Source organism: Mizuhopecten yessoensis, unplaced genomic scaffold, assembly GCF_002113885.1.
Source record: "Mizuhopecten yessoensis strain PY_sf001 unplaced genomic scaffold, ASM211388v2 scaffold9987, whole genome shotgun sequence".
In the NCBI taxonomy this organism is placed as follows: domain Eukaryota; kingdom Metazoa; phylum Mollusca; class Bivalvia; order Pectinida; family Pectinidae; genus Mizuhopecten; species Mizuhopecten yessoensis.
In genome coordinates this window covers 1,551,161-1,569,428 of record NW_018408322.1, presented here as the reverse complement: position 1 = coordinate 1,569,428, position 18,268 = coordinate 1,551,161, and the positions used below count along the sequence as shown (strand labels likewise).

General features: G+C 36.2%; 1 protein-coding gene across 1 annotated transcript in view; it reads left to right on the top strand.

The window, feature by feature from the left end:
* The window catches only part of LOC110459266 (putative carbonic anhydrase-like protein 1), a 109,697-nt gene that overhangs the window by 40,321 nt on the left and 51,108 nt on the right, over window positions 1–18,268 (top strand). Inside the window, exon 2 of the mRNA XM_021511444.1 lies at window positions 8,955–9,002. Within this exon, the coding sequence (XP_021367119.1) occupies window positions 8,955–9,002 (48 nt within the window). The remainder of the gene's footprint in view (window positions 1–8,954; window positions 9,003–18,268) is intronic.

Sequence of the window (18,268 nt, the reverse complement as noted above, 5' to 3'; positions counted from 1 at the left end):
CCATCCGGAGACGGGCAAGGTCACCCTCATCTCAGCGCCTCTCTCTGTAGCTAGGATGACATTTACCGATTTCAGGTGTAATATAATGTAATTTGTTATCTACGAATTGATCAAATTAGTTTGCCACTTACAGGTAGATCGGCGTTTACACTCACTATTAATCACAACCAAACACATGTTTATTTGTATAACTGTTGGACGCTTCAAGATAAAATAATGTACATATACAGATTAGGAATTTCAAAAAGTTATTCATAAGAATAAGCGAAATGTTAGTGTTTTATTGAGTAATGTGTGTTTTCTAGGATTAAAAGATTTAAAATGCAACCCTTTCGTGATTTGTCCTTGCATTTTTTTATCAGTGGTATCTTAAAGTACGTGCACAGGTTAGATTGCAGCCGGTAGTTTATTAACTCGTTGAAAGAACTTTCGACAAAAAAGCTTCAATTAAATAAAGTACAGCCTATTCAATCGTATAAGACTTTTGCCATTGGTATTAATTTTTAAGCATACAGAATAAAGTAAATGTTATCGTACTTGTCCATCGTCAACCTTTGCCATTTCCTTTTCTGAAAACCTATTTGAACTTATTTTTCTAAACCGTACAGAATTTTGATTCATTAAACAATATAGAAACCTCAAAGTGACGCGTCCTTCGATCTTCTGAAAACACTGCCGCGTTCTTCTAAGGCTGTAGCCATTACGGAACAAGTTGTAGCAGTGTTCTGCCTGAAAGCACATACTCATCGCCATGCATGCGTTTTAATATTAGATTCAAGATATCTTTGAAACAATAGAAATGCTAGTTCTTGAATGTAAATTATTTCCGTTGCAATATAAAAGGAATTTCTCCGTTAGCGCAATCCTTAGCATTTTTGTTTTTAAAGGATTTAAAAACAAATAAAATCTTCTCGATTTTTTATATCTTCATTCGGTTCCGTTTAATTTGATTTTTGTAGTTACCCATCCTTCACCAGGACACCTCAAGGTGACTTGTTTCGCAAAGCAATGCCATCCTGATACGATATATGACGTAAATTGAATGAAAATTGCTCAAGAGTGGTTTTACCCGAAGTAAACCGTGCTACAAGGCACTGCTAAGATGCATCGGAATCGTGCTTTGCTATTTGAAATTCGATTATCACCATCAACTCTGCTAAATGACTAGAAAAACTATGTAGTTGAGAACGTATGATTATTTCTTAAACGCTGTGCCTTCTAAATGTCTATAATGTTCATTGTGAAAATTTAAAAATAATCTTTTTCTTAGACGACATTGAAAAAATAAATATTAATCAGCAAGACTTTGAATCTACTTTTTTTCTTTATCATTATTTTTTTTTTTTTTTAATTACGGCGGTGTATCCATGGTCCCCAGTCTTCATATGCATTTTGCTGTTTTGACGGCGTTCAGCCCTATACGAAACAAACTGAATTGTGTCGCTCAGTGATACACTTATATTTCGCTAAAAATGTTTGCGTAAACACCCAAGAATATTCAATGACGCGATCGAATACACATTGTTCCTTGTTCATATTTACTCAGCGACAATAACACTAGCACATCACGTAATTTATTTCGTTTCATTCTGTAATTAAATGTCCGCTGAATAGTTGCGATTCGCACACCTGACTGCCTTTCGGAATATTTCTATACGTCATTCTACTGTGAATGTTGATCAGAAGAATGGTTACGTGTGTCAGCATATTTGATGTGTCATCAAAAATATTTTACAATTCGAACATATTCAAATCTACTCAAGCCTATGGCGCTTGTCAGGATGACACGAATACTTTGCTTGCTCAACCGCACTGTAATACAAGTATAAATGACCCATAAACGTCGACTATGCATTTGAATTGCTCTACCAAAAGCAAAGTTTGGTATCTTAATATTTCTTCTCATTCCTAAATACATCTTTGTTTCCGTACGCCTCTCTTAGCAATACCTTTCATTTGGCGTAGATATTGAGCGTTCTCCTTGGCGGGGAAGGTCGTCCCCCGACTGAGACACACCAACGTCTTTAAAATTGGTACATGCACTTGATAGATAGCAAAAAAGACTGGCTAACCCAAGTGACCAGGTTGAATACTTTACCTGGTGCTTTTGGCATGGTATTGTAGTGGGGTAGCACTCTAAAATCGACAAGACATCGGAGCTATCGCCTTTAGGCCAATATACCAACATACAGATCCCTGCCCACACGCGTACATGATATAGATAAAAGCACATTCTTAAGGTTCCTCGTATCGCTGCAGATATTATGTTACGTTGTACTACTGAACACAATGAAAACTGTTTATCCTGCATGACGTCTTCTTTGATAGATTATTCCTTGAAAGAAAAGCATAGCTTGTGAGACATTTTTTAAGAACTGATAAAGATGAAATAAACAAATATCACGAACAACAGTATTTTGAATGTAAATAAAAATCATCGAGGCTAGATCGGGACTAGAACCCATTGCTTCAGACCGTTACGCTATCGCTCTAACAGACTGAGCTATCTAGTCAACGAAAATGTTTGGGCCAAACTGTACTACAGTTTAATCAGAAACGATATTAAGGGGGAGGGTTACTGTGTATACAAGGACCGTACATTAGATAGGAAATAATAACTCCAATACTAAACCACACACAATGTATGTGTTTGTGATTACAGATACACGTAGTGCAATGAAAACAAAATACATTTTATTAAGTTTATACTGTGATTTTACTGACACCCTTTTTATCATTACAGCATGTGATTTTCGGAATATTAGTTCTCAACTTAAAGAAAACACACAGAGTGATAAATTCGTGCCAGTAGAAAATATTTTTCCACATTTCTTTTTAATGTTTCATTTTGACACATACCTGCGAATGATACAGATTTTTTCAATTATCATTTGAGTCAAACAGACAGTTTCACATTCGAACTTTGAATAGATAATGGAAGCTCTGGGACTTGAATAAACGTTTACAGGCGGTTTTGATCCTTGCTTAACTACTGAGTTCACGCCATTAAATTGCAACGTTTAAGATACAACAAAATGCATTAATCTCGTATGGAACGTTCGGGAGACTTATTTTACATTATCTGAAACGAATTCCGTGCTTTATGATCAGTTAAACAAGCACCGTTTATCTTTCAAACATTGTTTTAGACATCTTTGACTTCCAAGGTGACTTATTCAAATCAGTGTCAGTTTGATAAAAACAGGAAGTAGTCATTAACTATTTTTAGATGTTCTGTGATTTAGTTGCCATATGCCCTACCCGCTCTTTCAACCTTATGCATTATTCAAAATAGCTGCTCCTGTTTCCATTGCAGGGTAGTTATTTGGAGTGACATGATGTCTTTTTGCAAGGATGCAGGTAACGCCAAATCACAGAGCATTGTTACCGTTTTAAATATCGTAATGCCATCAATTGAAGAAATTTGTTCAGAGAAATAAAATAAATCGATACATTTGTCAGATATATTTGATAAATGAATATAATTAAATTCAGTTTGCAAACTTTGTCATTTTTTTACGTTGACGATGTGACTGAGGGATAGCCTCTTGCTAAACCGAGATATTTGCAGGAATAAATGCTATCTCGTTTTCCAATTTCAAGTTATACAACATACAATTTCTTTCAAAAGAGCGGCCGAAATATTTTGAAAATCCTTGCACTAGATTTTGATTACCGACAAATCCACTATGATCAAGTTCAATTTTAAATTCATTATTGATTTTTGTCTTGCAACCAACAGATAACAATTTATAGTTACACATTGATACAATGTGTATTTAATGTCGCAACCAGCACGTACTTATGATTAGCAGGCTTTCAGAATGTTCTCAAGTGGAATGCAATGATGTTGTGTCCAGGTCATGACATATCAATGTGGTTGTACTTAAATAGTCAAACACTGTATGATTGAATGCGCTGATTCCAAACAAATACGTGACAGATTTTATGATATACCCTCTATGAAAAGTTTATTCGATATAGTTTCTAAGCAGTCAATATATGAGTATTTAAACTCTATTGATCTTTACAATAAAATAGTATATATTGTGCAGACAATCTGTTCGATATTTCTATATTTCTGTAATCCTTTATATATTCCAAGCTATTAAGTTTTGGTTTGATGTGTTTATTTTCGTGAATGGCTCTTTTTATAGTATTGTTGGCTCTAAATGACTCACATTGTCGATGGGTCGTTAAACAATACAAAAGCAAAACAAAACTTGTACTTAAATTGGACGTTGCTTGACCAAACCATCTGTACAAACTGTCGTCAGGTAAACAAGCTGTCTCCAGGGAGAAAAAGCTTTCATCAAACAAACAAATAAATAATAATTAAATGTTATTTGAAGAAAAATTACAACTTAAGCGTACAGTCGCACCTTTTAAACAATTTCACTACACCCCGGCAGGTTAAAGATTAAGAAAAGAAATACCTACGGTTACCTATTGTATTGTTGTTAACAAGGAAAGTAACGTTGTAACCGTTTGCAATCAGAAAGTATGCTTTTTGAAAAACTGCACGTTCATTAGAACTGTTTGGTAATGTACAGTTTCCTTATTTCCGAAATCTTTTCTTGTTTTTGCGTGCCTTATTTTTTCAAAAACATAGTTTTTGGTATTTGGCTTGAACGTTCGTCCAGCCGAGGAAGGTTAAGGGTTCTGTCCCCCGACTTGGACAAATCAAAAACCTATCACAAAAAAAACAGTGCTGATTAAGAAAATATTTGAATCGTTAAACTTCGAAGCAGAGGTTTTTTATATATCACATCTTAAGACTGACACTTTTTGGGATATAATTCAACACTTACTAATCACCGTTGCGTGATCCCCTACGTACAGTAAAAAATACTGATATTTCGAACTCAAAATCGGTATCTCTAGCGCAAACATTGAACAAATGACAAACTTACAAGGAAACCCTCGGAAAAATATAAGGCGAATAAGGTGTTCCGGAAGGGAAGCGTCTTTTGTTGCATCGTTGACACCCTCCTTGTTAGTCTAATGTCGAATCAGAGCAATTGTGGTCGGCGCACTTACCTTTCACAAAGTAGGCTGGGGTGCGATTCCCCGATCAGACGTGAAAAGGTATGGAGTCACCTACCTGACCACGTGGGTTTTCTCCGGGTACTTCGGGTGTCCTTCCACAGAAAAACCCTACGCGCGCTAATATCCGGGCAAACAAGAGTGATTAGTATAACTTGTTTCATAATTGTTGTAAAATAAATAAAGTTGATATTTCTTCCAAGTAATGCCACGTCCTCACATCGAATAGTTAATTACATATTCATTTGGATAATGGGTAGTCTTATTATATATGTTGATGGTAGCTGTTATTTATAGTGTTATTCAAGTGCCTTTAAATTGTATAGAAATAATAACGTCATTTCTCTACGACACATAGAAATTGCACAGGATTTAAGCATTATTCTTTCTTATTTATTGACGTTTTTCGACTATTTATTGACCCTGGACTTCTTCTGTGTTGATTGGCCGTGAAGAATGTAACGATAACAATTTACCTGCTCAAGATGTTCAATGTCGAACTCGAGTTAAGGCTTCCATTCCTCCCTGACACTTTTCAGATATAGCATTCTAGGATTTGACTTTTGTTCGTGTTTTCCTTTGGTATCGAAACGTATAGCTGACATACACGATCATAGTTGTATTCAAAACATATTGTTTTCCGAAACTGAAAAGTTCCATCTTAAAATTTTAAAAAATCTTATAATTAGAGAGGTTATGGTATTGCCTGTAAATATTTTTTTATTTATTTTGCAGTTTTACGTCGTGTTACAAATGTAGTGGTCATTTTCAAGATAGTGGCAGTGCCTCCTGGTGATAATACTGTTGGTCAATATAAACCGCCATCAAGTTACACACATTCGCACAGCATGCTTTGATATCCATGGCCACGCGTCCCTGTTGTCTCATGTATCAACGTTAACGTCAAATTGTCGCCCTATGTCCCTTCACGTACATCACGACGGTCACCAATTGTCACTTCTCCCCGTGGCGTACCTTGAACGGAGAGGGCATTTCAAAAGTACACGTGTAGGCCAATAGCACTTATTCCGTCATCCGCTGTTTCTAAATTTGTTTTATCGCTGCTTAGCGTTTCCCGTCATCCCTGATGGTGGGTTAAAGTATGGGCGTATGTATTGACCTCTTACAAAACTGTATAACAGAATAAAAGGCTTTCAAATAGATTGAATAGTAAGGTATGAAAAAAACAAGATTTTGAAATTACAAAAACTCTATAGGTACGTTATAAGTATTAAGTGTACTTTTCGTTTTTTGTCTATATTCAGCATATTTTCGAATTTATTCAACCCACGAAAAACTAGAGCTTTTCTCTAATTTATTCCGTCAGCAATTGTGAAATCCTGTGAAGATGATGACCAACTAATAATAACTTCTTGCTCAAAAGGAGATTTTCAACTGCACATGTGTTTCGTTTGTGCAAAATCTACCGGGCGAGCGTTGTCATAGCAGTAAAAGACGCGTACTCCTCTGGTACACATGGTCTTTGTGTAAATGTTTCCTTGTATGTAATGTTTTTTCCTATAGTTCATTGATTGTGAGTATTTTTGTATTGGACTTAATTTCTATATTGAATGAAAACTTCTAGTCCGTCTCTGTATATTTTCTATGTAAATTGGTATGCGTGGTCGGTCTTGCTAATGCATATTTGAAGACAAGATAAGCACACGTCTTCGTTTCTTAGTGTTATCGGTACACCCCAAGCTACTTCACTTATTTCTTTAGTAGTACTTTAATGGTAGTTTGGTGACGATTTGCAATTCAGTGCGTACCATATCGTGTCCAGTTCTCGTTAGATCACGGGTACATGACTGTTTGTCACGGACTCCCTTGGGACATGTCCAATGTACGTGTCTCAGAAAACCAATCAAGTCATTCTGGTGTGACACCAAAGGCGTGGACATGACGTGCCGAAACACCTTTAAATGCACGCCATACCTAAATAAACATGTCTGCAATTCGAGCCGTCTGACAAATGGAGGACCACGTTGAAGAGTTCTCTTGTTGGGCTATCTAAGATGTTTTGTATTTCACAGATTACGTTTGTTTGATGTGTCTACGGTGTCTCCAAGCTTCGTAGTTGTGTACCAGTCAGAATGTGTTTGTCAACTCATATTATTAGACAAAGTATATCGATGTGATGTGTGCAGTAGCAATGTCTGAGGGCTACATACTGAAGACAACGATCTAGTATGCTCAAAGATAGAAAAAGACAATACTCATTAACCGAACATATCTTACTCTATGTCTGAAATTTAAGAGTTTACCCGTTAACGGCATGGTTTTCTGATTGTTGTCTTCTTAACTTCAAAGACACCTTTTTGTAGTATTTGTTTATGTAACCTTGTTACATTGTCTTTGATAAGCTAAAGACAATGAAGTAGCATTTCGTTTTTAATCTACATTCACTCGAAGCTACACTATTCCCAGTTGAAACTATTAAAGACATTTGCATTTTTTTTAATTTTTTTTCATTCTATCACAAAAAATGAATTAATAAGGCAAAGGAAAGGAGTATTTATGCAATATGATCATTTTGATCGACAGATACAAGAACATATATTGCTTTCATCTTTTGGCCTTAATGTTGAACGTTGAAGTAAGACAGGCGATTGGACTGCTTCTGCCCCCAGGCCAGATCAGACAACAGTTATTAAACTGATGAAGTTGCTATTCCCTGCTACACGTTCAACAGTCCGGGATATCGAAACATGGTTTCTGTTCAATGTGACCGGGCAGAATACTATGCAGGGTGCATTTGGCATAGCAATTCAGAATGTTAGCCCTCTGATGTCAGCATAATACACATGCAAGGAGGCAAGTACACCAACATAACGCCCCCAGTACTCGTGTCATTGATAGGACACGTCCTTAGGTGACATTGGCTGGGAATAGAACGCTAAAATAAATAAAACCATACCGCTTAAATAGATGCGTTACATTAGTGAAAATTCATGGATATCTATATACAAACGTGCCGAATATTCGAATAACCTATTGAAAACAATATGCATGGATTTTGGAAATATGATTTGTTCGGGTTCGAAGAAACAGGAAACCTGTTGTATCCCACTGCGTGCTCGTAAACAGTGTTATTTGGCTCTAAATGATTCAAACCGTCAAACTGGGGCTCAAAACAAGCATTTAACAATTCCAGCACTACCCAACCACGTACTTATTTATAGCTGAAAAGACTGTATCTTGTATAAAGACACAACACAGTACAATGACGTAACTCGAACCCGCAACCCTTCGGTCACGAGTCCGGCGTCCTACCACAATACTACCATGCCTCCAAAACAATACAAAACAAAGAATCACATCAGACACAGTTTTTAAATGAGTATTGTTAACAAACAACATATCGTATCGTGGTGTCCTTAATATCATTGTATAACATAATTTCATTCATTTCGGGGGACATATTCCCAAGATCCGTTTGATTTATCAAATTGTTCACCAAGCAATGCTGACACACGTAGCGTGTACATAGTAAGTTATTATGGTGAATAACAAAATAATACACAGGAATATAAATGTGTATGGAAACGTGTTTTCTGTAAAGGGATTGTTCATCTACAAACTATATGTAACCAGCGGGAATTACTGAAGGTCAATAATATTGCACTTGCAATTATAATATAGCGTGCTCCAAGGTTGTTTCAATTGAAAAAGACAACTGAAGAAACAGCATTGGATTTCAACAACGGTTAACGATTTGCAGCCTTGTATTATGAGGACTACATGACAACAATCTTAAATAATTCACAAACACACTACACTGTGTACCAACGTGCACAATACCTTAGTACTCATCTGTGCGATGTAACGATGCCATTTTTCGAGGTCAAATTCGACAATGAAATGTTTTGAACTGTTTGATCCCTTATCTATATATTGTTGTGTTTCAGATATAGACGACCGATGGGAACAATGGTGGGGGTACGACTCTACGTCAGGTAAGATGATTCTTTTTTTACAATAATATCTTATTACCGGACAGGAAACTTACCAGACCTGAGATAAATGCAAAAACTAACATCCTGCACTAAATCCCTTGGTGATTTATCAAAGCTCTCGATGACTGACGTGTGTATAAGCAAACGACATTGAAGCGTTATATTGTTAAGTTGATGACTAATCCTAAAATTACGCCGGTCTTTCGCCTGGATACTTCACAGCATGCTGGTTATCCTTTACATCAAATCCCGCGGTGTTAAAACTATGCATCACGATGTCTTACACGTATATTAGCAAACAGTAAGAAATAAATATGTTTCATAGTGTCTTAAAAGTATCTTAGCAAACGATATAAGATCTTGTATCACAATTTCGTACAATTATATAAGCAAACGGTAAAAATAACTATGTTTCACGGTGTCTTACAAGTATATTAGCATGGCTATACTTCTGTAACCATGACTAATCCTGCAAAAAAACATACCAGTCATTCTCTTGGAAATTTGCAAGTTTGCAGATTGATAAAGCAGGATGATTTTGATCAATTTCAATTAAGTTCGCATTTCTAATAACGTTCTAACGTATTAATGTTGGAAAGCTGAGTCCTTTTATTGTGATCCACAAAGTTTATTTACCTTTTATTTACTAGCACCTTACTTTGCAAAGCCTCACTTCTGGCTTTAATATTGAGTGTTCGTCCAGGTGAAGAAGGCAATGTGTTCTGTCCTCAGGCCGGAACATACCACAGTCCTTCAAAATGGTTGTTGCTTTTTTCTGCTTATGGTTCAGCATTTAAAGGGTTAAATGCGTTCTCTGGCCTTCCAAAAGATATACCACGGCAGTTTGATGGTCGAGTTCTACTTGCAATGTCCAGTTTTGACCACGGAAATTTCAGGGAAGCCCCGCGTAAATTTTGCGCAGATCTATTTATATATGTTATGTGGTTGTTTCGAAAGTGAGGCAGTGAAGATAACAATAATAGCACGCCTTCTATCAGCCATGTCGGACTCAACTAGCGGACAAGACAGCAATATACTATACGTAAATAATTCTTTTCAAAGGTCATGTATGATTCAAGTGTAGTATTCCTACCTATAAGTTGTTGTTATATATAACGGTATTGATACCTCGTGCCTGTCATGACTTTTGCATGCATCTTTTTCTTTCGCCGCGATGTTTACATTTGGCCTTGTTGATGACTCGCATGCGGTAAAATTACATCACTGATCTGGGTCAATTGAGAGGTTTAGACTGCCAGGTAACGATTTAGGATTTCTTTATATAATTATAATTTTTACTCTTAGGGAGTGAATTTCAGCAAAATTTGAATCGGTATATTTCATAAGAAGGTATTTTAAACTTGTGGATGCCATTTTAGCAAATATGACATTTTTTCCCCGACCAGCCCCTTAAAGGGAATGGCAACGACTGGTTAACCCCTTGTCAGTATAATATGACGGGGTGGGATGCTTTTCTGTGTGCCTTCTTCATTGTGTTTCAGTGAGATAGCACTATAAAGTCGGCATCAGATCCGCGCTATCACAAGGAGGCAAGTTCACCAACATAAACATGATCCGTCTATGGCACACATACAGACATGCACGCATGCACAACACACATCTGCACGTCCACAAATGACCTTCGCTGTTAATAGGACGTTAAACAAAATGAGAGGTCAAAGAAACCAAACGGCTGCTTTTGAAATATTGGTATTCATAATACTTCCTTTTTTGTCATAGATACTATTTTCGTACGGTCGTGTATGCCTTGACGGTGTGTTATCCTTTCTCCCAATTGAAAAAAAAAACCATAGAGGCAGTAATGTTGTGATAGAAGTTTTAGTCTGTTTCATATAAATTTTACCTTATTTTTACCCGTGTTCTCCCACATTACCTGTATCATGTTCACAGTACTGTCATATACTTGTAGCTTTGATATAGTCAATTTTCATAATTTTTAGCCATTTTATACCATTTTCATCTATACAAATCATACGAAACAAAAACAAATATTGTAAATACTTAATAGTATATATATAGATGATAATGCTTTGATTAATTTAAATTTAAATTTATCTTTATTTAATTTAGGGTGAAGCAAATTCATATTGGAGCATTATTTTCAGAGAATCCATTTTACCAATAAATGCGTCTTCAATGTAATTATTATCACTTAGTATCACTCATTAGATTATTTTCCCCTAAAAGATAATCATTAGCTATGTTTCTATTTGATAACCCCATATGGCTTGGGTCCACTGATATTTCTAGTTGATATTAATGAATCTTAACACCTGATGGTTTGGGTCCATCAACTGACCACTTTACTGGTGCGCATTGAGTCAACAATAAATTATACAAGTATATGAACTTAAAAAGGGACATATAAGATGACCGTTTGCAAAGCGATTAATCACTATCAATAGAAATGCATTATCTCCCCGGTAATAAACAGTGAATACATTTCATAACCTATATATCCGTCACTTAATTGATGCCGTGGTGATTAAACCAGTGAGATTGTCCAAGCTGTATGTTTTGTAAGTCTCACATCAACCACCAACATGACAAATGCACAAATTTAAGTGACGTTTCTTCGCAACAAGTTTGGAAGACAGAACATCGCCTACACCGTATACATTTACTGTGTTAAGAACAACAGAGGTGAGCGTGTATATTGGAGATGTACCATCCCCAACTGTCCAGCTACCCTTAAGTTAGTACCCGAAACAACATCTCTACCGGAAACGGCCGCCATCCCCTCAACCACCCACAGGACCATACTAAAATCGTCGCCCAGGAGATTAGAGAGACCATTCGTACCCGCTGCGTGAAGGAAGTAAAAACCAATTACCAGACTCTACGACGAGGAGGTATAACCAAGCTTCGATCCGATGATCGGATCGACGACGCAGAGAACACAGTCAGACAACTACACACCTTCCAGTCCACTAAGAAGTCACTGTATAACGCTCTACGTACTCAGACTCCTCAGCTACCCGGGACCATCGACAACTCTGGAACCACTTTGAGACCGAGGGACCAGAACAACCAACCACATAGAGGGATGGCACAGCAAACTGAAGAAGAAAGTGGAACATGCCCACCCCAACATCTACAGCATCATCCGCGTCTTCCATGAAATACAAGCCATCAACAAGATAACGCGCATCCAACACGCAGCAGGAGGACAACTCAGACCAAGAGCAAAACACTACCGTTACATCGATAGCCGCCTTAACCAACTAAAGGAACGCTTGGAGAATGATTCAACAGATGTAATCCAGTATGCCGACACAGCATCCCATCTTTTGCATTTAGAGTGAAATTGTTATAAATGTGCTTGTTATGTAATTTTTATTTGGTGCGCTGCTAGGATTTCTTAAATTCATGGACTTTTCAATATCTGTGCTTTTTATGGACTTTCCAATATTCCACCTTTAGTAAGTTAGTGCTATTATATCAGTTTTATATCATGTATCTTTGTGCATGTGTGCAATTTATGAATATGATTGGTTTGATCAACCAGTGCTGCAATTTATTATAAGTATTCCGTGTGTACGTGTAATCAATTTTATGCACTTTCCGTCCTGTCACATTAACAACCAAAAGAACATATGAGTGAAAAAGGTCACCGTTTGGTGACTTTTAATATATTTTCAAACAAATAATACCCAAACATGACGATGTCAAACATCTGACAAGTACAGCATAGCATTATCATATATAAAGTAAAACAAATACATTAGTTGGTGGCCATAAGCCTTAGTGGGGGTTGGCAAACTCCGCCACTTAGATATTGTGTTAAAATGCATTTCTCACAAAGAAGAAGAGGGGAGGAAGTGGGTGGGTTAAAAACTTCGGAAGGTATACCAGACTAGGTCTGTACTTAGAATGGTTAACACAATAGTTTTGCACTGTGTGACCTTTTTGTTTATAAATTTTCTCAATGGCGCGCTGTTTACAAATTTTCTCAATGGCGCGCTCAATGCAGATTACCCACAATCCTCGGCTCTTAATTCAAGGCGAGTAACTCTTCCTATCCCTAGCTTTTATGCATGGGAGACAACTCTTCGAAACCTATTTTTCTTAATTTTATTTATTCAAATAAAGTGGTTATGTGCACGACTCCAGATGCATAAATTAAGCTAAGTGCTTAGCTGCCTTTTATGCACTTTCCGTCCTGTCACATAAACAACCAAAAGAACATATGAGTGAAAAAGGTCACCGTTTGGTGACTTTTAATATATTTTCAAACAAATAATACCCAAACATGACGATGTCAAACATCTGACAAGTACAGCATAGCATTATCATATATAAAGTAAAACAAATACATTAGTTGGTGGCCATAAGCCTTAGTGGGGGTTGGCAAACTCCGCCACTAAACCAAGATGTGCAACATTGAAGGTTTCCCCACAACCAGTGCTGCAAGTTATTATAAGTATTCCGTGTGTACGTGTAATCAATTTTGTTTTATTTATTTTCATTCTCAGCTTTGCATCTGTTTTTGCATATACATGATCTCTGTCTGTACTGATTATATTTGTTATAAATTGCTTGCTTTTAGATCTATTTTATGAAATATATATATAACATACATATAAATGTGTAGTAAAAATGTATGCAATTGATTTAATATGAAATTAATAAAAGCAGGTATTAAGTAATAACTGGAATCTTGTATATATTGACTTATAATTCCAGTAAATATTACGAAAATCAGGAAATATAATTGTTAAATATTCCTATAACTAACACAGTATTTCCTATTGGTGACTAGGTAAATACATGTAAATAATATACCTGTACTATACCAGAACAGACTATAATAACACATCTATTGTTTTCCAGTGTTTATATAAATTCTTTGATTATAAAAAGGGGGAGAAAGGAGAACAAACCGCCTTGACATCCGTCTTTGTATGCCCTTAGGCTGTTTCGCGGACGTGAAACCCCATACAATTGAAATTAAATTCAACTTATGTTTATCTTGGTGCGACGCTAATACACCGACCTAAATTTAATTATGAAAATATAGCTGCATAAGCCTCAAATAATGTATGTAGTAAGACGTCACCAAACGACTTTTAAGAGACAACCAAGAATCACGTTACCGCACATCTGCTCCTCACAACGTTTCATTATCGGGAAGGAAACACACCTTTTTCTGTGAGACATTGACCTCGTTTTAATACGTTCGCTGCCACAATAGAACTATGTTTGGATAGTTTAATGTCAGGATATTATGTCTATTGTGTAATTTTTTTGTGTAATAATATATTTAATAGTGTAAATGCTGAAATCTTTGTGTAATTCATTAATATCGTCATCTGCTTCCTGCATGACAAAGAAACCTACATACACGAGACATTAAGCCAAGTTCAACTTAATGAATTTCTACCTAATTGGGTACCTTTGTTAGCAAGGAAACATTCAACACCCTCCCTTTATACAATTGTATGATTGCGTCACCACGATGATGACGTAAAAATTGGCTATTCCATCAAACGCTCAATTGTATATATTTCTTTACAAATTGAATGAAATTGGGGAGGGGGAATTTACATTAAATTTATGAATATATCATAATATCCTTTCCCCAACCATGTTATTTAAGAGAATTTAACAGACTTGCATAATTTTGGTACCTTGTGGCATTCCCCTTTAATTTTAGATAGTGACGTTCGTCTTTATCATAACCTAAAGATACATGAAAGTGTCGACTTACGTGGGGTCCCTGTATAATCAATTGTTCTTCCTTTATGTTTGTGCTATAGGGACATTGAAAAAAAATTGATTTGCTGCCCCTATTTCACATTAAAGAGCTTCATTTTCCCTGTCTTTCTTACCTATCTATTTCTTTTTAAGCGTTGTCTCCCCAGGTACCCTCGAAATTGTTAAACCCAAACAAATAAAATAGAGCATATATATACATGAACGTACTATATCAAGAGAGGTACATATTTTGAATGTCGCTTTGAAATACAAATAATCGTCTGGAAACACACTCTTTTCGAAATTCCTAAACAAGTACCTTGTTCAATGTTCAAATGTTGTCATTTAAATAAAGTATGTTATAACACATCATATAGACACATATGAGACATAACATATAGAAATTATATCAAATATTATTACAATGGCCTCCTCAAACAAACTGAGATTACACATTTCTGAGACAAAAATTATACTCCTTAACATACAGATTTAACCAATGCAGTTTTCTCCATCAACGCTTACGGCGTATATGGGGAATTCTACCACGTCTGTGATGTAACGACGGTTTTCATTGGTTAAAAAGAGTGCATTATTGAGCGATTTACCATGCGCGTGCCAATAACCAATGCATGTGAAATAGTGCGCACGCATGCTGTTCCAACAACCTCCACGTATTTTATCATGAATTAACGAAAATAGCATAACTGTCAGGCGGGATTAAAATATCTGACAGACCTGCCATTCATAAGATTACACGGATCTATCGACCTAAAGTATGTGGGTCCCTGCAGTGAAAATGGTTTATTAATTATTGACATTTAAAATGTACAGGTCTGAAGAAAAAATGGTAGATTATTAATTACTTCTGTTTTTACTTCACTGGGTAGTGCCGTACATTTCACGATGTGTGCAGTGTGTGTATGTACTGCCAAGCGTTGATTTCATAATTTGACGAACGATGTCGATAGCGTGCCAATGTTTGATTGATTGAAATAAACATCGTATCTGACGTTACACGTGTTCAGTTGTTTCTGGTCAGCAAAACGTCTTCTGCTTTCAAAAAATCAACATGGCTTCAAGTTCAAGTTCCTTGGTATTACGACCAAAAATCAGAGACAGGGTGTTTTATTGTGGGGAACTGTGTCGGGTTGTGGACTTTCACCAACCAAATCCTCAATTTGCCAAACAATTTGTGGTGAGGTCTATGTACAGTGGCGAAACCAGGCGGGCTTTTCTTCACCAGCTTTTGGACGATACACCAGAGGACAATATACGTCCCTGGGGTAGTCAGGAGGATGACGAAGCCATTGCCTCCTTCAGTGAATTCGAACATGTTAGCCCTGTAAGCCCCCCAGTTACTGCTATGTGCGCGACAGGTAATGTGACTCGGACACACGCCCCAGAGACCAGTCCCTTGCACGCGCAAAAGAACAGCGTCTAATTTGCATATCGAATTATCTAGGTCATGTCGCCTTATAAGACAACAAAACTTGACAACTAGTTACATTTGACTTGGTAGAATAAAAATAATCAACTTATGTGCGTGTATTATTGTGGAATATATAACTCGGCATTCGAAAAAGTTGCAAACATTTTCTCACCCTCGTTATATATTGCACCATAATGCACGCACATTATGTTGATTATTTCTTAATAAACTTTAAATTGGCGGGATTTTATTTTACTATATTTGTTGACGAATGTATTTATTTTATGCAAAAAGCGTGATCTGTTGCATGATTCAAGTATGTTTTCTTGGTCATCGACAGATGTATTTAGTTTGTGATGTTCATATACTACATACATGTAGCTGTAATGTGGTTTATCCACAATTACATATTTCTTGTATTTGGATGACGAAAGTATTATACCTTCAACATTCTAAAATTGACACATGCAACTTGGGTGAAAACAATTATAGTTCAATTGTTCTTGCGTTTTATAACAAAGATTTGCTTACGAATCATTGCTTTTTCAGTTGCCATTGGTTGTAATTAATCAAGGCTTACAAACCTGCTTATCCTAAACGACTTTCCTTGCTGCAATATCTTGTTTTTAAAAATAACGTCAATAATCACCATATCACACATGTTATATTTTCTGTGTTGGATTTATATGCTGATCCCAACTTTACTTCATTGAATTAAATTGAATAGATGATAGGTACGAACAAATGCAACTCCAATGTTCCCCCCAACTTGCAGTCACAGCCAAGAAGTGCTGACATAACACGAACGGTATTTCTGTTCCAAGGCGCCGACTGCGCGTGGGACGAACGTGAGTTGTCATGTCCAACAGTGACGTATAATCTCATTATCTTCAATCCTCCGAGGCGATTCACTGCCCCCATGCAGACACGGTTTCTCTCAGAGTATCCCTGATAGTTTATTAATTGTATTATGTTGGTTGAAAGTAGACACTTATAATACTTACTTTTTATACGTTATTTAACCGGAATTTAGAGAAGATAATCTGCATATCTTCCTACGCCATTTTTGCTTCCGTTTTTTTTTTCTTTCTGAGACACGAACACGACAGTTATGGCATAGAACCTGCCTTTATAACCGTCTATTAAGTTTTCATTCTCTCAAATTACGTTCATGACGCATCAGAATTTAATTCATTTACTTGTATAGTAAATTGCTATACGTAGACCATATATGTATATGAAAATGATATTTTGGCATTATAATGGTCGATCGCCTATGTACCATGCTGATTTCATGGTTTTTACCGGCTGACCAATTTCTTAAGTTTTCACATCAAATGAATCAGTATGAAATGAAATTGTATTGGTTATCTTAACAGTGAATTAGACATGGACCAATAATATTTCTGTCAATGGTTGATGAAATATATCGGTAGCGTCTAACGGATTGCTTTTTGCCGAATGCCCTCGAAACACCTTTATGCATTAGTTAAACTGTTACCAAACGGGCATTGGTAAACCGAACGTAAGGCAACATTAGCTTATATCTAATAGTATAAAATTCGTTAACATATACTGTTCAATAAGCAGATGATGTCAATGACTGTACATATAACATACCGAAGTTGTTCGGAGAAGGCTTATATAGGCTTTGTCTGATACCCTATCAGGTCCCTTTGCATATTTTTTGCAATAAAATTTGTTGAAATGAAATGACCAGATAAACAAACGTTTTTTCTTATTTTTGCCCTTTTTATTTGGTTCTCTTTATTTTTGCTTAAAATGTGTACGTCATTTTTCATTAACAGTGTCCTATTTTGTTTATGCCGTAACAGATAACTAAAAAGATATATATTTCAGGAATAGTAGTAATAATATTTTTGTTTAAATTTCGCATATAATGTCAGCATTATTTGAGATCGTCAGATTTTACATACAGAATGATGTCCATCGTGTTTATGATAAACTTAATTTACATCTCAGTGAGACGTCGCTTTAATGTCTATCCACTATCAATGGGTACAATACGTATATATTGTATGACCTACGCTGTTGCAAGTACGCAAACCCCTAACAAACGACATCCATCACTTCTCTTTTCTCATACCGATTTATT